The following is a 24,846-nucleotide window of genomic DNA, read 5'->3' on the forward strand; positions in this document are numbered from 1 at the left end:
TTTATGATACGATCTACTCTTTATGAATTTTCTAGAGTAATTGTGTCATAATTAAACCCTGTTAAGCACAGTAAATGATTACGTATGTTTTCCGTTGCATAGCAACCATTAGCCCATTTTCATATGTGTCTATTTGTTACCTATAGTCTTGTTGTTTATTGTTTTCTATTTATTGTCTTATTCTATAACATTAAACATATAACTATATTGCTTATCGATAGGATAAAAATAATTATCTATTTATTCTACATTATTCTACAATTATATTTAACAATGGTCTATGATGTGGACAGATATTACTAAAACATATCCAAGTAAAACCATAGGCCTAATTAACATAAATGTAAAATATTTAGTACGTCACTGTTAAAAAAGAATTAAAACTAAACACTTATAAAACAAGATAATAAGTAAAACATTATTTAAGATAACACAAACCATATCAATCTACAAGATACTAAATTTACATCTAATTATGTGTTGATGTCATTCAAATGAACTATAACCTTTTTGTTGCTGTTTCCGTTTACCATGATATTCAACAAACAAACGGGTCATTTCTATGACTGTAGGCCGTCTTTTTGTTTCCTCTGGCTGATTTTTATTTTCCCACATCCACCGACCTAATCTTATAGCCGGAATGCTGGCAAATATTAACATTGCTAGTTCAAAAATCCCCGTATTCACGTAGAAGTCAACGATATAACTTTTAGTTGCATCATATATGAAACCTAAAATTAAACAAAAGAAAATAAAATGATTGATTAAGCATTTCAATGGTGAAAAATTGGTAAACATATGCTTGTGAGAATATGGCTGCGAGCAACTGAGGCACTCTTCATCAATTGTTGCTTTCTCTATCTTAATTTACTTCATTCCAAAGACGACGTTTGAAGTACTTTGACCGGAACATCGACACTGTTAGTCTCCGGTACAATTCATGCATTAAATTGTTTAGGTTACAATTGTCTACAGTCATGCATAGCACTAATACATTAAGATATGTTTTTAATGAGCAAATAATGGAAATCTAGCGTGTGTACTCAATAATGTATTGTACCATACAATGTCGCCAGATGAAACATAATTGTTATTTTTAGTTGGGTTGGTTGCATATCAGTAATTTATTAATATGAAAGTTATTTTATATGGAACAAAATGTGTAATTTTGGATTAATTACCTGCTACTCCTGGTCCTATAATGATTGCTATACCAGGCGGTACCTGACAAAACGCCCATGCTTGCCTCGCCAGATCTTTGCGAAAAAGTTGCGTTGTTGTTGGAAAAAGCAACGAGTTGAAAACACCATTGAAAAATCCTATAACTGAAACGACAAAAGAGTAAAATTAGAAATTGCTTTGAAAGTGAAATTATCTTCCTTTCGTTTAATTTGATGCAACAGTCAAGTTCTAGATTTAAATCTGCATTTGAATAGGTTTGAATATTTTATAAATTTCATCAAATATTCAATTAAGAATTCCAAATTGTTGATTATACAATTTAATAATAAAATCATACTTTAACAGTTCGAGTAGTGGTATTAATAGTTACATATCTATGAATTAAATTATGTAAACTAACTTAAAATCGATTGAAAATGACCATATTTTGTGTGTGAAAGACTCTGAAATTTTATTCTTGACAAATGTGTCTTATATTTATCAAGTCAAAATAGAATAAGGATATATATATATAGAGAATTATTTTGATTTGATTCATTTTAAAAAAAAATCACGATGATTTCTAATAATAATGATTTCAGAAATTCCATCATTTATCAGAATGTAAAGTACCAAACTAATGCTTGTTTCCCACTGTAGAGACGCAACACAATGACGTAACAGGCGGTAGGTGGTTTGACCAATTACAAGCGATGAATTTTTCGAACTTTGGCCTGTCTTTAGTCAACTCACTTGCGTTGGGACTTTGTCTTTACATCGCGTCTCTATTGGGAAGCTTAGGTACAAAAACAACCTCCCCCCCCCCCACCCCTTTGAAAGTAAATTGGACTATAGCTTTATATATCGTACTACTACTATTCACACAACTATCTAGAGGAAATACTATGTACTTACATATAGCATAAAACACCATGTGTGTGAAATTACTGGCAAATGTAACTAAGTAGGTTGTAATCGCCATAATACCCGTACAAATAACGTACATATGAATAATTTGAAACGGCAGCCGTTCACCTAGAATACCCGCTAAAAGACGACCTATCATGTCTGATGCTCCTTTTATTGTCATCACTATAGACCCTAACCTTGCGGGTATTCCGATAGTTTTCATGAAAGTTACCTGTTTAAATCAAATGTAAAAGTAAATGTATTAGGATTTATTTCTTCAATTTAATTTATTTCCACAATATAATAACATACATAAAGGATGATAAATACAATGAAGTAATCATGTGGGTGTGGGGGAGGGGGTGTCATATAATTAATAGATAGTCATAATAAATAGATGAATTATCGCATACCCCCGTGCAATAAAAGAAGTGACAAGTTCAGTGACAACCACATCCAACTGGGCTGAGTTTCACCCAACTAATAACAAATATCACTATCACCAACGTAACCTACTAATTACTTCCCATATCGATTTTTTCTCCCAGTTCTCTCATAGAATAAGGAATAATAAATAATAAAAATAGCATATTCTCAGCATGTTGTCATTTTATGAAAGATGTATGAGTTTAAAGAACAAAATTGTTGAGAAATTATTCATAAATTGATAAGCAATTTGTAGCATTACCTTTAGGCTACAGTGTATTCATGTAGCTATGTTTTTATTATGGAACGCCCTTTTAGAATATTTCAAAACTAAATAGCGCTGGCATTTTGTTTATTGCTACTCAATGTCGGTTCACGTTCATTAAGCTAGCCTAACATGATGTGTGTACATTTTGTTTTGATTTATAGCTGCTGATAAAATACGATGGTTAATGAAGGTGTATAGCTAAAATTGAATTGGGCACCGATATATTTCTGAAGCTTTTATCCTATCAATGATTCGGATGGGTAAAACATATCTACTCTAGTCCTACAATCGGTGAATACACAAATATATATTTCAGTTGTTAAACATTATTAATGTACTTGTAACATTTTTTGAAACTTTTTCTCGAATAAACAGTATTCTCAAGCGAAGTTTGCGAATACGTAAATGCTCTATACTTACCAAATGAATGAATGGAAAAACGTATCCTAGACCTTTGACAAATTGTCCAAGTAGATAGAGTAGAAATATACTATCACTCCACAGCTCATACTGACATCCAACACAGCATTCGGGGTAATTGTTTCGTTCTTTATTTATCATATCTTTTAGCCATTCGCTACCACTTTCAGAATTTGGTATTGCACTAGTTTTCGGCACCCCATTCTCTTCTATACTCTCTTCTGGTTCGTGTGACATCTCAAATTCATCGGGAGGTTGCGCAAATGCAAGGCTGCATGGTATTCCAATAATTAAGACTAGACCAGATAAACACAGAAATGTTTTCTCCAATCCTACACGCTCTAGTAATGCCTGGCATACTGGATTCATTACTAAAGATCCTGAATAAAAGACAAATTGTATATGTTTCTTAAAAGGTCGTATCTGTGCAAATAGAAGAAAAAGTTCCTTTACTTTACGTTATACATTGTCAATTATCTTATGTGACAAAATCCTGAAGACGACGGCATTAACCAATTGTATGCAAATTCTTCGAAGGAAAACTGTTTCCATAACATAATTCTTTTTGTAACACATATTTGTTCACTTGCAATAGTTTTCAAACAAAGAAATACGTTATAAATGAGTTATTTGAGTACTCGTTATGCATAGGCCTACACATAAGAAAAAAATCGATATTTGTAGACGTTTCTGAAAATTAAAATTAAAACCATCAACTTACCGAATGGAATTCCAGCAACCAAAGTACATGTCGCTAATACATGATGATGTGTAGGAAACCATGCTCCCGTTAAAATTAACGGTGGGTTATACGTCAAGTTGGTTGCGAATCCAAACATTAAACTGTACGTTAGGAACATTAGTCCAAACGATTTGACATACGAACAAATTATTAATGATGCTGCTCCAAGTAAAACTCCACATAACGATACCGTTCTGCAACCGAATCTGTGGTATAAATTTGCTGAAATTGGATTAGCTACGTACGCCATGCCAAATCCTATAGAACCGACCCAACCTAAGAAGAAATGAAATAGTGGTATCAACCAGGTTATTTACAGAGTTTGACGAATAACTGAATATGAAACAAGTTATACAAAATAACAAAGTTTTATTTTTTATCAAGGGACTAGGGATGTGAGTTTTATCCAACCTAAAAGTTTATCATAAGTTAATTTGGGATAGGCCTGCTTAATTTTACAAATAAATATGTTTTACAATTCTTTAAAATTTCACAAAATACATTTGACTATAATATTGAATGTTTGTATAAGTTTGACTTTTTTGGAAAATGATAGACTTAATATATATGTGAACCATTTTTATCTTATGTAGATTAGAAGGTCACGACTTGGAAATATTAACTTGTATAAAGCATCTTGTTTGTCCATTTTTTTTCCAGAAATGAACATACTGTACAGTTAGTAAAAAGCTCATAATAAAAAAAAATGTAGTATTAGTAATTATATATGGGAATACTGTGATGACGTCCTAAAATATATAAAAATTAGTTTATAGTATAGACTAATTATTTATAATGAATTAGAATATTTATTGATTTCTTGAAAAACCAACATCCATTAAGCGAGTCAGTTGGCGTATCTTTTATCTACTATTTCGACAGTTGTTGTACTCTCGCCATCAACAACTCGACAGTATGTCATCATCGTGCTTGTCATTGAAGAACAATTAATGCCATGTTTTAGGTACACTGTTAATCAAATTTCTGTATGTAGCTGCCTGTTCAATTTAATACAATTTGCACGACACGTGTATGGATACATTAATCTTCCTTTAGCCAGACGTTTAATATCACTATCATTGATTGTCATGTTTTTATCTTTATTCTATAGTAACAAAATGTGTTAACATAGTAGTGAGCAAACCCTTTGCATTCGATATTATTGTGTTGTATCTGATTCTATTATCATTGATTGACATGTTTCTAATTTTATTCTGTGGTAACAAATTGTGTTAACAACATGAGTGGCTCTCCTTGGTGAGCAAAACTCGTACTCATGTGATACGCAAACGAAAGAGGGAGAGATCAAACTTCAGGAAAATAAAAGGAAAAGGCAACAAAAATTTCAAGAAAAAATGAAAAAACAATTTATTATAATTGATATTATTAAATACATTATGTAATAGTAACAATTGCTCTATTGTCTAAAAATGTTACTACTATATGCATCATTCTTTTTATGTATCATTTGTTTACATATATTAATAAAAGATTGATGAAGAATATTTCTGATATGATTGTTTGCTTGGCTAAGGAGGTGATGCACTTTTCCTAACCAATCCAGGTTTATAAAAACTTTTTTAAGATCAACCTACTATAGGGAAACTCAAAGATTTGATCAGTGTTCTGTGCCTTTGGTTTAATAAGCCAATATGACGGTAAGAACATGAGTCTTACTCGGCCAACATCTTTCGATTACTTTGTTGCTGCTTCGTTTGTATTGTTCGATATATTACATTTTTTTTCCTGAGATTCAATTTTAAATGCTCAAAACACAGAATATCTCAATTACGAATAAGTAATTAATAATTAATTGATCAAATTAGGAGGAACACTTTCGAAAATGTTAATTCAATATAACATTACGCCTTCAGACACACCAGTTGCAGCCACTCTGACAACATCGTAGGCCTACCTACCTACATTTCAAAGCTAGCACATAATATGTACGGTATAAACATGAGTATATGCCACGGGATATGAGTTTACTTAGCTTTGTAGTTGACTTTCAATTATACTTGTCAAATATGTTTCATGTCTAGTTGTAATAATGTACTTTCTTCTGACATGTTAATGAAAGATGAATAGGAATATTTACTTACAATTCAGTACAATGCTTAACGATATTTGATACTTGTGTTAGTTTCTATGTCCATTATTTGTATTGTGTATTATATGATGTATGGCGTGAAATTTCATACGATAGTCCATGCTTTCAATTAAAATGATCAAATCAAACATAAGACATCATCAAAAAATAACCCAAACATTTCGTATTGAGCAGTTAATATTGTAAATATATCGTAGTTATAAGTCAAAAAGACACAAAAGATACAAAGGCCTATACGAATAATAATTCTTCAAACCACATCATTCACCCTCAACCCAACCCAAACAAAAATATAAATTTCTTAAAACATCACAAAAAAATAGGAAAACAAGGCCTAAACATAGATACCTCAATGTTCTTATAGAAAAAATGAAAAGAATAGAGTATTAAACATTTGAATCAACCTTTTTTTTAAATTAATCAAAAAAACGGTTCACCATTTGAAGATTTTTAAATAAATGTATTGAATCAGAATCTTTGAAACATTTTGTAATATTTTGAACTAATGTTAAGTCTAATATTAATAAGAAACGTTTGAAAAGATTAACACACAGTACAATGTTATACCAAAATGTCTGTAAATAGGTTTCTCCAAACTAAAACAGACGTTGTTTTAGACACCACGCCTACTTGAGCAATACTTTGAAATTTAATTTGACATTTGACATTTGACATTTGACATGATTGTTAAAAACTGTGTTGAAGCATTTCTAATCAATATAATACTAATTATTTTACTAATTATGACAAAAATTGTTGAACAAATAATCCGCAGAATGAGAGAAAAAACAATAGATTGACGTAGAATAGGCCTATACATTGTTAGAGTAAAATTGGAGGACATGACGTACGTCACGCGTGTGTATCATAATAGGAAAAATGGTAAATTATGTTTATTTAATTAATTCGTTGGAAAATACAAGCCTGCGGCATAAAAAAAAAGTTTTACTGACATAACATTAATATACGGTATAGAGAAAAAGAGGAATATGTGTACGATGTGTTGGGGATTGGAAATAATAAATTCCTATGAAATACCAAAGGACTAATTACTTTTCGAAATGAGCCAGAAATTATCCTCTAGCTAATCAACAAGGTGTATGCAATTGATCTGAATAGTAACAATGCAGAATGAACAATTTGTTATCATTATATAGTCAAGCCCCCTAAGCAGACTACTGTAGTAGAATCATTGAGTTTATTGCCTCTACTAATGATGTTGGCGTAGATGGCCGAAGGCGATTATTGTTCAACAGGCCCAGTGTCTATTGATTCAGGCCCTTGTTCCTAATACATTGCATATCAATCTACTGACTAATTATAGATCATCATTTTTTATCAGTTTATGTACACGGAATTAGATTATAAATGGCACTGATGAAAATGAAACTTGAGTTAATATTGATGATGAAGTGTGAGCATGAATGAGAGGATAATCTCTCAACGCCAACGATTTAATCTATCCATCGTCAGCTTTTTTGTATCGTTGCAGTATCGTACACATCTGAACCAATATAACAATAATATTTACTATTGCGTAAGGATATTGGCGCCGTTTATACATTCTATCCATCGCAACAATATACAATGTACAACTTAAATGGATGTCCACTATCATGGATGAATGATATATGTATAGTTTAAAAATATTATCATTAGTATCGAATGTGCTTCAGGATAAAGTATAGTAAATGTTCCAAACTCAAGACTAAGATAAATAGTTATACCTATAATATAGCCTATCACAAGTTTCACGTGCGCTGAGTTTCGTTCATAAGTGTTATCAGGAATAAGTAAAGTTCACTGGTGTTATATAAGTACTGTATATGTTTTTAATATAAGTCATGCTACCTTTTTAATACTCGAAGAAAAGGCATACGATCAGTTAAAAATACTAAAATTATAAAATAAAATCTAATCTAAGGTTAAGATTATGTCAGTTTAGCTAATTTAAAGCAGCATGATCGGCTAACAAATGCTGATCGGTAGAAAAACCAAATTTACCAGCAGTGTTGAAACTCAAAAACAGAAAGGCTTTAAACTAGAAAAAAAAACCATTTTAAAAGTGTAATATTGAAAATGAATGTTATTCTTAAATTATTCTGTCGAATCTCGTACCGTATCGTGTCCAGCGACAATAAACATGGTATTGTGTCAGTTAGCCTGTTTTTGTTATCAAGCAGGAAAGCTTGATCACATTTTTACTATCTTCATATCATTATCACGACAAAAAGAAACATAATTTTTAATTAAAAATGAAATATCAACATAATTTATATCGTACACATTGGTATTACCGTTCTTCTCTCGTATAAACCACGTTAAATAATTAAATTAATAGGCCTATAAATGACAAAACAGACGTCAGTTATGAATGCAGATATGAATATTTCATAAAATGGTTGCTAGATTACGTTCAAATAAACGCAAATATCTACAAAGAAAGACGTGATATGACATAATTAGGCCTGGATAATAATACGATAGCTCGTGCTTATCAATATCATTTAAATCTCCTCAGAAATGTGTTTATATTGAGTATAGAGATCTTTGTTGATGAATGAATTCTTCGTCATCATTATATCAACTGTGTCCACTATATTGAACCATGGACATATAAATTAGATCATATATGTCCAATTGTTGGAGAAAAACTAAGTTTGTCCTACTCTTTGTTGTCGTATATACTGTACGTGTTTTTTTTTCTTCTCATCTAATTTCCATCTTTATCTTAAAATATCCCTATCTGTGCGTTAGACGTATGTCATAAATTTAAACATCACGAATGCTTATTTTATAGTTTTGTTTCAATTCGTTGCAATATTAGTAACACTATTTTAAGCTTTATCACTTTCGTGATGCTTCAGGACACGTGCCTTTGATTAATTACTATGTTCAACAAATTAGGATATAACCATAAATATTCTATACATCTTGCACATTATTTTGTTTATGTATACTTGATTGGGATTTTCATTATTATTATTTGAACATTGTATGAGTTATTCTTTTCTTTTAAATGATAATTAGCTTTTGTTTGATGTAGAATTTGAGTGCATGGTTGATTGGTATAATAGTATACCTAGTTCATCATTTTTGTGTTGCCTTATTATATTATAATGTTACCATGTGACATCGTATATATACAAACATACATACAAATGGCGACTTTTTAACATTATTCTTTTCAAATAGTGTGTCACCTATAAAGATATACAACATTGACGTACGCTGCCAAAAAGTGAGGTGTTACTGGGAACGTAATACAGACTTCTAGGCCTACAGTACTTACTTATTAGCGCTGTACCTCCACCAAATGTATCCAAAAGAGGTGACAATAACTCTCCGAAGCTCATAACCATTCCCATAAAAGGAACATCTAGGATGAAACCAGCAAGACATACCAACCAGCCCCGATAGTAACGTCGTTTCTTTGCCTTCGTTTGTTGACATGGTTCCACAATCGGGGTACTTTCTAGGCTCATGTCTGAGGCATCAATTGAAAGGTGTATATCGGAACGCTGAATCGGATGTGCGCGTCCGTTCTGGAAGAAAAAGAAACATAATTTAAATTAACGATATTTAAAAAGAAATGTATTGGCACTAGGCAACTAAGTCTGTATTGTCATTCACTTGTTGCACTGGCATGCTTCTTCTTAGTAAAGATTAAAAATAATAATAATTTATAAGGTTCACTGGACCAGACCTCCTGAAAACACATTCATTGTGTTTATATACAATCATAAATAACAATTTTCATACACTGAACAATATTTCCCGATATCGAGAAGAAGTTCTGGAGCTGGAAAACGGTATCAAAACGCGCTTTTTTTTTCAAGAGATTCTATAACACATTTACAGTTATAGTTTCTGTACACCATACAATAGTTCGTGTACAGAGCAGTGGGGTCATAGTGGGGTCATAGCCCTTTTCAACTAGTATGTGCTCTTATTTCACTGTCTACAAACCGATAAGTAAAAAAAAAAATTACAGAAATAGTTTCAACTGCTGATCCAAGTAGTTGTTTAAAGAGATGAAGAAGAACACGGTCGTCGGTGAAACAGAATACGATATTTTCTAATGACTTAAAAGCGCTAAAATATAGACTCTAATCAACGCTGATAAACAATCCAACTTTGAAAGATATGTAATTCTCATCTTTATGGCAATTGAAGAAATGTGTCTACGGCGAATACCTGAATTTTAATTTTTGTAATTCATTTCCATTGATAGAGCATGTCATGAGCATGCGCACTTCTTTTTTATCTAATTTATATGCATTGCACTTGACGGGTTTTAATTTTTTGGCAATTTGTAGATTTTAATCGAGAATTTACAATTCAAATTGTGAAAATTGTGTAGAACGAGCAATTAATTACGAAACATGTTAATCTTCACCGCTGGCTGTAAGCAATAATTAGTTATCTAGCTTTAATTATCGTTCGTATGCAGAAAAAGTATTTTATTTGTAAACTCAAATAATGATATAAAAGTGTTTAAAAATGTGAACGTTTTTTATAAATGCTTTGAAATAATATAAATTTTAAAACGTATTTGATGACAATTGCTCGTTCATAATGTCCATTAGTGGTATGTCTATAGCCTGTATGCTTTTAAGTTTAGTATGTGTTTCAACTCAATAGTGCCTTTATTAAAAGTATCGATTAACTCGGCCAGCGTCTCGTTGCAAAAATAGTAAACGTTCTAGCTGATAATATACTTTATATAAGACGTTAGTATCAATTGTTCAAATTTGTTTGGGTTATGATCGTCCCACAAGTCAATTAAATTAAATTACATTTTTTCTGTATCTCTATAGAAGCTATGCATAGGCTACAGAAATTTGTAAAATGCATTTTGAAAATAAAAATTATGTTGAAAAAATTAAGAAAATATACAAAATATCAGATGTATTTGATAGTAGCATACATGTAAGTAACTCTTTATTTATTTTCATACATTTGTCTCTTACATAATTGAATGTTATATTTGAAATGAAACCAGTAGGCCTAATATACTAACAATTAATAATATTATTAAACGGTCAATTTTAATAAATATGTGAGAACTCTAAATAAAGGTTTGAACCCAAAATCTTCTTCTACTTCATATGCAGAGATATCACACAATAAAGCCACTGGAAATTTCATGTCATGGTACTTTTATATATTACTCCCGTTGATGAACTCTACACCGCCCAGTGATGATACTTATAATTAATCAATTAGATTATAAACAGTAAATAAGAGAATGTGAGAATAGAATGAAAAGACTACATTTCTGTTTAAAAACAACGAAGTAGAATCATTTTAAAATTAAAATGTGTAGAAATACGCAGAAAACGCTTAGGCCCTAATAGTATAGATATGGGCCTATCCATATTGCACGAATATAAAAGTATTGTTGCTATTTGATGAACTTTATGTAGGCCTGGCATGGATTTTGTAAAATGTATTATTATTGAAAAAATTCATCTCCTTCCCAAAAATATTTTTAGAATCGTTGGTAAGTTCAACGTTAATTTATCCTTCACTAGAAACGAAAATGTTATTCTAAAAATGTTTATTCCAACAAGACAAAAACGCTGTACACTATACTAATGAGAACCTCATTATGATTGAGACTACTGTTATGTAAATACCAAAGGTACAACAATGTAAAACTCACTGTATTATAATCAATAATTAAATATATAGGCCTATTGTCATATAGTTACAATGTGTGTTTAGGCTAATGGTTAATATAATTATAATATGTCACTACATATCAATCGATAGAATAGTTGTTTAATTAACCTATATAATATAGTGAAATCAGTCGCCGATAAAGTGTACATTGATGGAGGGCCACATACATAGCTGCAGTCGCGTGCTCAAGTTAGTGTTTACCGACCAACCAACCGACCAACCGACCGACATAGTGAGCTGTGTTTCACGCGACTAAAAACTAATTATCACTTTTATCATGAAATTAAATGTGTTTTCTTATTATGGAACACCACCTGTGATATACCACATGGATGTTCTGTCGCAGTAAATCGATAAAATAGATCCGATAAGCCCCACAACGCTCTACTTTTATTTTACTTTCAACACAATTACTTCACCAACGCAAACATTGTACTAAATATTTAAGTTTGCATATATTAGTACTGTACATTTATTCACCGAACACCGAAGTTAAGCAACGTTTGGCCTGGTTAGAGCTTGGATGGGAGACCATCTGGGAATATCAGGTGCTATACATGAAGCTGGTGTCCCGTTAGGCATTTGAATCAGCATTGCTATCTCTTATGGGAGCCCCTGTATCTAGTATCTGCCTCAGACATATTGGCCAATTACGTTCTTCTGGTCAAGGTGGACAATGGACGGGAGAAGCCCTTGATCAATGTTAGAACCAATCAAGGTGCTTTAAATAGTCCTGGCTTTGTTTGTATCAAACCTGTTAGTGGCGATAATTATCGCTGTTGGTTTCGTTTGAATAAAATAAATAAAAATAAATACATGTTAGTTCAATACAAGATTCATAATATAAAGCAAGAGGGAGTCAAGCTCATGACGTATTTTCCTTAAAGATTTAGTCAGGACACCTTCTATTTACATATTAGGCCTAGTTGTGAAATTTGAAAAAGGTGAATGAATGAATGAATGAATTATTAATCATAATTAATAACACAATTAACCTGACTGTGTATTACAATTGGCATTCATGACTACGTAGCTCATTCAATATTAGTACTCCTCGAATTTCAAAAGCAATAAACACAATAGTAGATTTAATTTGTCTTGAAACATTACACAAATGATACAATTTCAAGCATTATTTGAGATAAGTTAAATAATACGTAGTATTGTTTTTTATTATCAAGCTTGTTTGACAAAAGAAGTGTGATGTAACCAATTGGTAGTGATATGACATATTTTGTTTTTAAAGCTTATTTTTTGTGTGAAAATAATTTTAAACATTAGTATCGCATACATATTAGAAAATTGATACAAAATATGTTTATATAAGCAAAAGATGACTAAAAATGTTTGAAAAAAAACCATCTGCTAAGCCTTTCAGCTGACACTCAATACAACGGATACTGTTTACATTTATGAGATGATTACAAACGGTTTGAAAATAGAAAAAGTACATCCTTAATATTCCTGATTATGTTTCAAACACATTTTTTGGGTCGATATGAAGAAAAAAAAAACGAAAAACAGGAGAAAATATGTGAGCAAGCCGAATAGCAGATTTGTAGTATTTTAAATTACATTTTTAATTCAGATTAATGTATGTAACAGTTCAAAATATCGATCTTTTTTTTTGTAAATAAGGTGGATATTAACAGGTGCTGATTAAAAGGTGTATCATGGGGTCGCGCTCTCAATATATTTACCGTCTAACGTGAGAATATAAACTTGTTCATATCAATTGAAATACATTGAAACAGCCACTGGCATCGCTGCGAGCCTGTTGCACTCGATGTACGATGTCTATTTTAGCGATGTCTTGTCTGATGACTAGAACCTCTCTCCCACATGGGTTAATATTTATGACACTGTACAAGAACAGACTGTTCGCCCACAGCTAAAATGTAATACCAGGCCACCTTATATCATGTATCCGTATAATATTATCCTTCTACACGATAGACTGTTGCAACTAAAACAATTAAACAAATAAAAATGCCTTGTCGCAATATATGTAAATGTCAAGTGGTTGAAGAAATAAATTTCAATAATCTTAAGTGTGTTACATTTAGTTATAAAGTCGTCTTTAATGTGTATAGCCTAGATTTGACTTATTAGGTAAGGTAGGGTTTTTACACAGTATTCAGACGGTATGTTAAAACGCCGATAACATACTCACATGAGACGAAAACTGTATATTATTCAGATGTTGAAGAATAACATTGAGTAAATAAATATGAAAATCAGTAATTTAATTTTCACCCATTTGGTGAAAACTTTTCAGATTGCATTTAGTAATTTATTAGTTTATTATCGCTTATTTAATTCATTACGTCATAGAAAAATTATTTACGACTAAGAGTACTAGTTCTAGAATCATTTGGTAATTGAATGGATACATCCAAAATGATATATTGACAAACCATTAATTCACTAACAATTCTATATTTATTAATTTGTATTAGGAGGATCTACAACACATTACCAGGAAAGTCATCATTTAGTATAGTTTTGCTCGACATCATTCATCTTACAATATATACATTTTGTTTATTCCTATTTCTTACAAATAAACATATAATTAAATAAGGCAAGGAAAATGGTGATGCTAATTTGGTCAACACCAAACAGACAGTTTTGTAATGAGTTCTGGATATTGATCTTTCATGTGTTGTTACTTACCAATGGTGTGACTTTGTGAGCCATCTCATTTTTTCTTTTTTTTATTTAACAGTCAGAGGAAAAATGGTTTCCTACTTTCTAAGAGTTTTATCAGATAATCTATATTGTTTTGACACTTCTAACATGACCACAGTGCCGATTTTGTCATTTTTCCTCTAACTGTTAAACAAGAATGAATTTCAAATATTGTTTGGTATTTTCCTTTTTTCTTTATTTGGCCTTTATGGTGCGAAATTAGAAGAAATAAATTAAATTATGAATGAATTTCCACGGCCAATAAGAACATCCGACTGCACTACTCGAAGTAATAAATAGGAAGAAAGAGATTGTCGCACCCACCATGCTTTACAGCGCCAGCATTTGAAATATTATTCCTTTCTAGTCGATAAAGTGTATTCATATTATATTAATATATAAAATAAAATGCACAGCACAAAAATATCAGACCTCATTCTAATACCAAGAATGATTTCCTTTATAATAATAGAATAATCTGTCTTCATCGTCAAATAACTTATCATTATGTGGTAATCTCAACAAAGTATTCTTTATCGCTGCTGTCTATTATTTGTTTCAATATGTATGTCTATATGGAAGTTGATATTTGTCAATGTTACATTGGTTAATGTTAGTTACACTTTTAATGTTTAATTAAATAAGTAGGTAATAAGAGAAGCTATATACAAAATATTAACCTGTCAGCTTGTGGAACCGTTCACATTGTTGGAAGATGATATTAATGTATGCCTACTGCTTAAAAATACACTGAAAACGATTATTGGACAGAGAGTGTTGATGAAACACGACAATGTTGAAGAATTTGGGGTTTTATTAATCAAAATCTATATATTGTTGAATCTAATATATACTTATTAATTAATTTAATTATTACTTAAAAGTACTTCAACAAGGCATACGTGGCTGCAGTCGCGTGCTCAAATTTGAGTTAGTGTTTACCGACCGACCGATCAACCGACCGACATAGTTTATTTAAGAATAAAAGATTCAGTTGTTATTGCAGTGTAAGTCAGCAATATGACTAGATCCATGCGATTTTATTTTAAGACCTGTGTTTATGTATCCTCATGTTCCTTATAATCTGTATAGTAACTCTCGTTATTGTCAATTTCATGAAATTTTACAAAATAACTTTTATGTCATAAATGGTTGGTTTGAATTTTTAAGACATGAAATTATAAATTACTTTGCAATTTAATGACATTTTCTGTCAACGACTATTAACCAAATTCAGGTTAGAGGATGACCTGGTGTTGCTTACGATAAATATTTTAATTTGACAGCATCTTGATTACCAAAAGCAGTTGTAAGTTTATATCAATTCTAATTTCACTGGATATCTTTATTAGATTAAATTATGTTTCTCACTCGATTATAACATGCCTTTATTCAGGTTAAATGATAAACATTCGATTACTAAAATTAAAATGTTCATCGTCCCAGTAAATTATATTTAGCTTAGATAAACATGTTTTCTGGTGTATCTGCCGAATTTCGTTCAATGTTTCCTATCGTTAAACAATAATAAAGCTTAGACTTATCCATTCATGGTCTCTCAACTACATGGTACCACAGCCCTTCTTAAATTAAAGGGTATGTTTAATTTTGTTGTGATGATTAAATGATTATTATCAACGTAATTTTTTGTTATATATGCTGTACTATAACTATATTTAAATTGCTTGAAAGACTTTTATATTTGTTCATTTTTACTTTCTGCTTCCACAATTGAGAGAAACTAAACAGCTTCGGTTTACGTTTTGTTAATACTGATTCTCAATATTTCAGTTTCACTCTTATATTTGTATTAATATACTAGTAGAAAACACAATCTATAATACATATTTTTTAATTTAGTAGGCTCAAAACTTTGTTTTAAATGGTGATCCTTCTTTTATAAGCATATGTTTCAAGAATGTTCTTTTTTACAAATTATAACGTTATTTGTTAGACTCATAGTATCATATATAATTACCAATATTGTGATGTTCTATTGCCAATATTTTAGATCGGTACAAAGAAAATAAAATAAGTATTAGCATTGTCAAATATAAAATTGAGAACGCATGCATACATATTCTTAATACAGTAATACTTTTTTGCGTTAACATATTCTTGTTTTTCTTTGTTACTTCTCAATGGTTAAAATAACAACTTTTGAAACGAACTCGTTAGAAGATTGATAAATTAAAACGATGCGTTCCTTTCCAAGTATAATGAACATAATATTAGGTAATGTTGCAGTAAGTCATCAAACACCTCATTAGCGGCAATACATCATACTTTGATTATGACGCATTAGTTGCTAATTATTTAAAATCACGCATGCGCATCAACAGTGTAACTTACAGCGTTTAACAGAAACAGCAAGGCCATATACATGGCTGCAGTCGCGTGCTCAAGTTAGTGTTTACCGACCAATCGACCAACCGCCGATCGATCGACTGACCAACCGACCGACCAACTGACTGACCGACTGACCGACCGACCGACATAGTAAGCTATAGAGTCGCGTTGCACGCACGCGACTAAAAATGGTGTACACAGCTTTGAATTGGTGCTGGAAATGACGTAGGTCAGACAGCAGATAAGCAATTAAAATAAACGTGCAATATACAAGCAGGTAACTGGTATTGCTCATTATGATGTCGTCTTGTTCATTAAACTGGGGCATTAGTTAGAGCTAACTAACGGAAATTACATATTCTGGTTTCTTTCATTAAATATAGTCATTGTTATAGGAAATTTAAAGTAAAAAAATCAATAAATAAAAAGTGATCAAGGATTGACAACAACACAATAGGATACGATGAGTATGAGTATTGTATTGTCTGATGTTTGAGTTGAAAAAGTTCGATTGCCATTCAAAACAGTTATATCCATTTTCTAACTCTACCAGACTTGTCATGGATGACAGTGTGGTGTAACTATATCTAAAATTCATTATGTTATTGGAGTGGTGTATCTACACTGTTCTTAACTTTACCTAATGTTGCTGTATACATCTAGGCCTATAACAATATAGTATTATAATAACGTGTTTGTGGGTGATGTGAAATAATTAATATACAACGTTAATGAAATGTATAACAATACAATCAGGCTGAATTATAGGTTATACCTGGTCATGTATATTACGTTATTTTTAATTGTGTGCTGCCAAGTGATGCATGACAAGTTTTAAATTTATAAAGTCGATATTATTAATTAATGTATTGTAGTTAAGTATACTACTGTAACGTTCAATACGCGGTGTTCTTATACTCTTCGGGTCATTTCTAATCTATCGATAAATATGATATTAGATAGTTATAAAATAAATATTTTGTTAGTTTTTTGTTAGAATTTTAAAAATACATTCATAATTTAGGAAGAAATAAATGTATAATGTAGGTCGAGATGAATAAAAACTGTAATCTACTAAATTAAATTAAATTAAGTTTTTTTTTAAATGTTATGAATTACGTCCAATGTTTGAGGTGCAGCATGTGTTACTACTACTGTCAGTCGTCTTCAGGATAATTTATTATTTATTGAGAATATGAATATAATGGAAATTATTAAGAGTATTAGTTTGAAATTTGTGAGTGAAGACTGTGTACTAACCATATTTTATATATACTTCGACCACATCTCCAACCATGCATATCATGAATACTATTATTTCCTTTTGGAAAAACATGGAGTATGCAAACCTAACTATTAGTGCCATTCAATATCAATAACCTAATCATACTTTCAATTCAATGACATCAAGAAAGATCAGTCATGTCATGATGCAGAGCTATCTGACCTGGTATTATCAGAAATCAATTAGATTACGTAGTATAATATGGGCCTAGACGTAATATTCAGAAAGTTCAGGTACTTAGGTAAGGCCTATTGGAATCAGCACACATTAGGCATAATTATGTAAGGACGATCTTATAGTTTTGCTCCTTCTATTGCAGAAAGAGTACCGTAGTAACTAAATAACCCTTAAGCAAGAAAGTGATCACAAGTAATAACAAGTTCAGGTGAAATCGATCATTTTAAATAAACTTAAATATTGAATCTAATTCGTTACATCTAGCGGCGTTTGTCATTGGTTTTCTGGGAAATATATCAATATACTGATTAAATGGTATATTCCGTCCTGGTCAAATAATCATCAAAATGATAACTGCCTAAAGATACTATAAGAAGGTCTTATCAGATGAGTAATGCTCAACTAGTGTTCAGTTTTTGGAGAAGTAAGGAAGAGTTAAAATAACAATGTCAATAATAATTCTTTTGCTATGGTCTGCCAGCTCTTTTCATTTAAAAGGAAACTTTGTCAATATAAATATAATCTATAGACATTTCTATAGACTAAATTTATATAAATTATATTAAATTTTGAATATTTTTGAAAGTCGGAAAATAGTAATAATGTATAGCACATACAATATTACATTGACAAAACGACTACCTTCTTCCTGAAAGCTGTTTACTGGATACGATTAGACATTAGGCTGGAGAGTCCACTAAGCCATGAGACTAAAGTACAAAAACACAGTCTAGTAACATGTGTCAGTACGGGTCTTGCTGCCCGTCTATTTATTATTCGGTTAACGGTAATTTCAATTTAGTTGGGACCTACGCAATACATTTCAGCAAAAAAATGAACATGTTATTGGCAGAAGTATAATTATAATATTTAATTTTTGTTTTAAACAAACTGGGTTATGTTTTTATTTACTGATGGTGAATACAAACATCATTACATTCCAGTTATGCTCATATTATATATAATTTTAATCGTCAGTATTTATAATACTATTATTTCATTACATATTCAATAACATGAATTGGAAATGGTTCATGTTATACAGGCGGTTATTGACCACACACAAACAACGCTTACAAAAGTCTGATTTATGAATTTAATTTTACGTTAGAGACTAAACTAAGTCTGTCAAGCTTGGCGCCCATCGTAATCCAAGATAAAGTAGCCGATTGTGTATCTAGGCAAATGTCATAATGTGTATAATATCGTCGAAGCATACCTGAATACAGTGTCACACGTGACATTGTATTTTCTTGGCTGTAAGCTGATACTTAAAGTAATTCGTAAGCTACACTGTATTACAGAACTCACTGAAGAAATTAAGACACAGAGAATCATATAGATAAAAACTATTACCGTATTAGACTTACTGAAAATACAATATAAGAGCCTAAACACTTATTCGGCCTGGATATGCCTAAAAACTAAACAATCCTTCAGTTTAAAAGATTCTAAACAAACTAAATCAGTTTACCACTAAAATGGCGTTGGCAGTACTCAATTGGTAGCATGTAAATTAAATTTGTGTAGGACTGTTGAAATGGTCTCTTTATAAATATTTATTTCTGTTAATTGTTTACATTTGTCACACACATATGCCTAGTTTATATTCACTTCTTACAGTAATGCACAGGACTGTAAATGACACTAAAAAAAGATATATTCATTTTAAAATTATTCTTATTCTTATAATAATGAAAACAAAACCTTAATATAGATAGCCGTATTGGAAGCAACCAGTCGATACAATAGGTCAAACAGTAAAGATCGACCTAAATTTATTTTTAGCTTAGGTTTGTTTAAGTACTCGCATATGTAATAAAGAAAGCTTATATATCTTGATATAACACTGATATTATTTATATTTCTTAAATAATATTTTTTTGTATTTTTCATGTACAAATGACTGCTTCATCAACAACCCTTATAAATTGTCATGCCTTAATACTCCTTCCACATTACCTATGAAGACACGACAATGCAAATTCTTGAATATTGAATTACTTACCATTTTTGTTTGTTTCAAATGATAAACTTCTTTAAAAAGAAATAATCACAACATGACTTTCAGAGCACAGTGGACAAAGTTGTTTAGAGATTCCAAACGATGCTGTTAGTGTTGGTATTGCAATTCTAAGTCGAACATTGGGCGATAGCATAACGGTTCCCAGTCTACTGTACATCATGCATTTTTAATGAAAACTTTTGTAGTAAGTATTGGACCGCGTGTTTGTATTGTAGCCCAAATCGATCAGGTTGTAAGGTGAATTATTGATCTTTTTACATCTTCTAGTAAATGTGTATCGAATTGTATATAAACATATAGTTTCGTGTTCTAATTTACTTTAATTTACATCTAATGTCAATAAATGAGGTGTCAACAAAACATATGCCACTTGTGGAGTAAACATTTTTTTGTTATCTGGAAAACGTTCACTGAAAATCGCTGTAGTCAAAATGGTCAAGTAGTTGTATTAAACGTTATTCGCTTCATAAAATATTAAAATTTACATAATCGTGATCAATTTGACATATTAATTGAGGTAATGTGCTATAATTTATCCCAAGTATGAAGGCTCCGTAATCAAGTTATATCTGTCAAATACTTTGACTAGCATATTTTACAATGTTATTAAGAAATAAACCACTAAGATGACATTTACAAGTGTCATCGTAAATCAATATATCAGAGCCTGGATTCAAGACTGTCATTCAACCAGACCATAAAAATTGATAGAAGATATGAAACATGAAAATATAAAACAAGTCTGTCAAGATTGAATATACGTTTTGGAAATTTGCTAACAGGTCCCTGTGGAGGTATAAGGTAGACATTTCTCTTTTGTTGCATTAAGATAGAAATGTATATTAATATAAATTTTGACAGAAATGGAGAAACTTTAAACCGCTAAGAAATAACGGTGTCTGAAATAAATAACAATGGAAGATATTAAAGATAACAAACGGTGAGGCAGAACACATTCCCAATAACAATCGTGGTGGTTTGGCTTTGACCACTAGGACTTCAACATTATGTGAACAATTCGATTGAATAACAACTCCATGACCACCAAGGTACTGGTTCGGTTACACAGTACACGGAAGAGCGACTCACTATGGGTTATTACTGGTTCATTTTCCTCTTTCGCGATGTATTCCGCATGTATTCTTTCTTCATACATGCAATGTTATAGAACTATTGAAATATAACATATTTACCTTGTCCTAGAATTGCTGAACGGCTTGTAATTAAAGAACTGATTTGTTTGATAAAATGATGAATAATGAATAATTAATATAGAAAGTTTGTATCTCTGTTCGTAACCCATCAACCAGAGAACATTCACTTGACATGTCAAATTATTTTCTGTGACTATTTTTCCCTGGTTTGCTGAATCACTGCAGACGCATACATTTCCAAATTTAAATTCTTCTAGAGTGTTCCATTCTATAATACTAGTTGAATACATATAAATTTAAATATACTAGAATTATGTCTACGAACTAAGTTATATAGCCTACAGTATATGCTACAAGTTGCTCTTAAACAGGTTGGAGTGCACAGCAAGAGAGATGTATGTCTAAATAGCAAATAGACCGGTAAGTTAGCATGGTTATAATTGATATACTTGTTGGTAATCACCTTTTAATTTCTTCGTATATATCAAGAAACGTGCAGCGCATTCATCCACGAAAGACAGTGTTTGTCAGATTGAGGTCTGTGCATTACGTCGCCAGGTGTTCATAGTTCAACACATCGCGACTTATGAAGTAACGTATGATGTCATAAAAACTAGACAACAACATACTTCACATTACCTTTTTCGTAACATTTATTATCTAACTATACAGATAAAACCAGTTTACCAATTACAGTGGGAAACATTCATTATACAAAACCAGCTCCTTTCGCTTCCAATAGAATATCGATTTACAGGAGCTAAACAATTGCAGCGTATATTAATTGATCGAAGCAATTCTCAGCATGTTGTGTGTAAATTCAGTATACACATTTCTGTACAGTACATTATAAGTATACCAAACACAAAGCTAGTACACCAAAGACATTCTTACATGTTTATAAAGTACCGATGGAATTGAAGGACAATCAAAGACATTACAGAAAGCTTCATTATGGTCACTGGTGGTAGTCACTTCATAATATGACTGTGGTGGACATAAGGTCGCCTTTTTTAATCGATTGATTCAGACAATTTTGGAAGTAGACATAAGTTGAGTTAACACGTCTGTATTATTAGTGGAACAGAAACGAGCCAATAAAATAGATGTTGGAAGGGAAACGATACGACTAAAGCAGCAAATTGTGGAAATCTAAGTTAATTTTTATAGGTTGCTTTTTTGCTCCCACTTTAGTTATATTTATTTACATAGGCCTATTATGCTGCATTTTTTATGCGCAAACTTACTGGTATATTATCTTTCTCAAAATAATCTATAATAAGACGTGCTGCAGATTGAACAATGATAATTTGAACCATTAATTGAAGACATTTAGGATATCACTTTTAAAATCATTAATGCTAACAATAGAGGAAAATATAGTGGGCCTACTTTAATCATGGATTAATATTGTAAAAAAAATCGACATTCTACGTGAAATTTGTTTATTACTAAATGTAACGTAACGTAACGGTTACATGTGAGTAATGGAATAAGTTATATTCCATGTTTAGTATGACATTGCGACCGAATAGTGAGTGCTACTTTGCCCTTTTTTTTAATTAAGCAACACCTAAATAACAAATTTATCTCCCAAAAATATCGTTTTGCACCTAAATCAAGCTTGAACTTATCTGACACATAAAACAACACTCTGTGTCACATCCAGCTTTCTGAAGTAGTTCAATATTTATGATAATGATGAAACCATTATAAACAACTTATTATTGATAAAATAGTTTGCAAATTGGGTCTGTAGGCGACGAACAATTCTGACGAATCCTAGCATGTGTATTTAATTGTCAATTTGACATATACATTAGGTTTTTCTATGTTGCTGTTCATATACCTACATATTTTATCCGATGTTCTGTAACCGCTATATACAAATCCATGTAAACTCAGATTCAAAGTATGAGTTCAATTTGATGACAACTTCTACATCTTAATGGTCTTTGGGTCTTTGTAGGTAATTGTCTAATTATATGTACACATACCATGTCAACAATTTAACTACTGTATTCTTTAACATCATTTCTACGAAAGCTTGTTTTCTGGCAATTGAGTAGAAGTTTCAACATAGTAAGACATAATTTCGATATAGAAATAACTTTAAAATACTACTGGACTTTCATACAGTAGACCTAAGTGCATCGAGGCGTGACAGAGTGTTACGCATACTTAACTTCGATTATTATAAATTAAAAAGGTTAATACTTTTGTATCAAAGTTATTCTTATGCATTAATTTTAATACATATATAATACAATACAAAATCGACATCTATGAAAGATAAGGATAATGCTGCAGTTATTATAGAGATGACTTATTTTATTTTCATACATTTTCACACACCTTTATTCTAAATTGTTCATGTTTATAACAAGCGATGCTACATGATTTTTTCGTAATCTTAATATACGATGGTTAATCTAGGTGCAGTAACAATGTTTATAATAAAAAAAGTATATTTTTTATTGATATACATACCTTTTTTATCTCACAAATTTAACAAGTGAGAGTACATTTTGGTTAACACTAAACAAAGTTTTGTAGCGCCAAACGACACTCGTTCTGCTAAACCGCTGCTTTCAAAAACGTTAAATTCATAGACTACAGTACCGGTATACAAATAAAATATATAATTTGTAAATGCATTAAAATATTAAACAAAAAAATTAATATTAATGTGATTCTAAATAAAATGACAATGTTACAATTGGTCATTATTTCTTGGTTAAAATTGCTTATATATTTGAGATATGATTTTAACTTTTAAATTAACTTTTTTTAAACTAGAATACAGAAATAATTTGCATTAAAACTTGAATGAATACTATACCTGTAATACATAATATACATTCCATTTTCAAAAAAAATATAAGGCCCTATTTTAAAATGTGATCATTTGGCTTTGTTTGATATAAGATTTAATATGACTGAGAAATTTGCTCTTATATAGCTGTACAGTACTGTAAGTGTTATTATTATTATTATTATCATTATATAATGATAATATTTGAGACATTTTGAACTGCAAGCCTTTTTTGATATTGTTTTTCTTTATTCTTTAAATATTGTTTATATTTCAAGCTATTGGCAGGCATGAAAGAATTTAAAAAATATAATACGGCTACGAAAGCCCACGCAACGATTTTCACAAGCTCGTTATACGGGTGCAAAATAAATATTACTCTACAATTGTTCAATCGTATACGGTATAAAGTTTGTATTTTTAATAAGTAATGATGGATAAAACTTACCGAACCTGTTGCTAAATTGAGTGGACGGTCTTATGTTCCTCAATGCGTGAAGCCGGTAAATGATGAATACAGCTTACTACCAATAGCTTCTATAGATTAACTTCAATAGAAAAAGTGAGGGCGTTCCATAAGTAGTAAAATCCATAGGCATTTGTATTTTGTGGGAAGATAATTGTT

General features: G+C 30.9%; 1 protein-coding gene across 2 annotated transcripts; it reads right to left on the reverse strand.

Moving 5' to 3' along the window:
• On the reverse strand, nucleotides 1-24,792 carry LOC140051537 (monocarboxylate transporter 13-like). Of its 2 annotated transcripts, none has more exons than XM_072096784.1 (7): nucleotides 24,670-24,792; nucleotides 9,329-9,581; nucleotides 3,906-4,202; nucleotides 3,185-3,564; nucleotides 2,077-2,302; nucleotides 1,182-1,325; nucleotides 1-731 (listed from the first exon to the last, which is right to left on the reverse strand). In XM_072096784.1, exons 2-7 carry the CDS (start codon nucleotides 9,519-9,521, stop codon nucleotides 487-489), a joined length of 1,485 nt encoding a protein of 494 aa, XP_071952885.1. In that variant the 5' UTR covers nucleotides 9,522-9,581; nucleotides 24,670-24,792; the 3' UTR covers nucleotides 1-486. The 2 variants fall into 2 exon arrangements, with proteins under 2 accessions (XP_071952885.1, XP_071952884.1); XM_072096783.1 differs by lacking the exon at nucleotides 24,670-24,792 and adding an exon at nucleotides 20,235-20,402.
• Nucleotides 24,793-24,846: the final 54 nt, after the last annotated feature.

This window comes from Antedon mediterranea, chromosome 6, assembly GCF_964355755.1.
Source record: "Antedon mediterranea chromosome 6, ecAntMedi1.1, whole genome shotgun sequence".
NCBI lineage: Eukaryota > Metazoa > Echinodermata > Crinoidea > Comatulida > Antedonidae > Antedon > Antedon mediterranea.

Bases quoted from the DNA above. Each gene is read 5' to 3' on its own strand.
- LOC140051537 (XM_072096783.1), bottom strand. The intron at 4,203-9,328 runs GTAAGTACTGTA...ATTTCTTCTTAG, and splicing joins TGGAGGTACAGCGCTAATAA to GTTGGGTCGGTTCTATAGGA. The intron at 2,303-3,184 runs GTAAGTATAGAG...TGATTTAAACAG, and splicing joins TTTTTCCATTCATTCATTTG to GTAACTTTCATGAAAACTAT.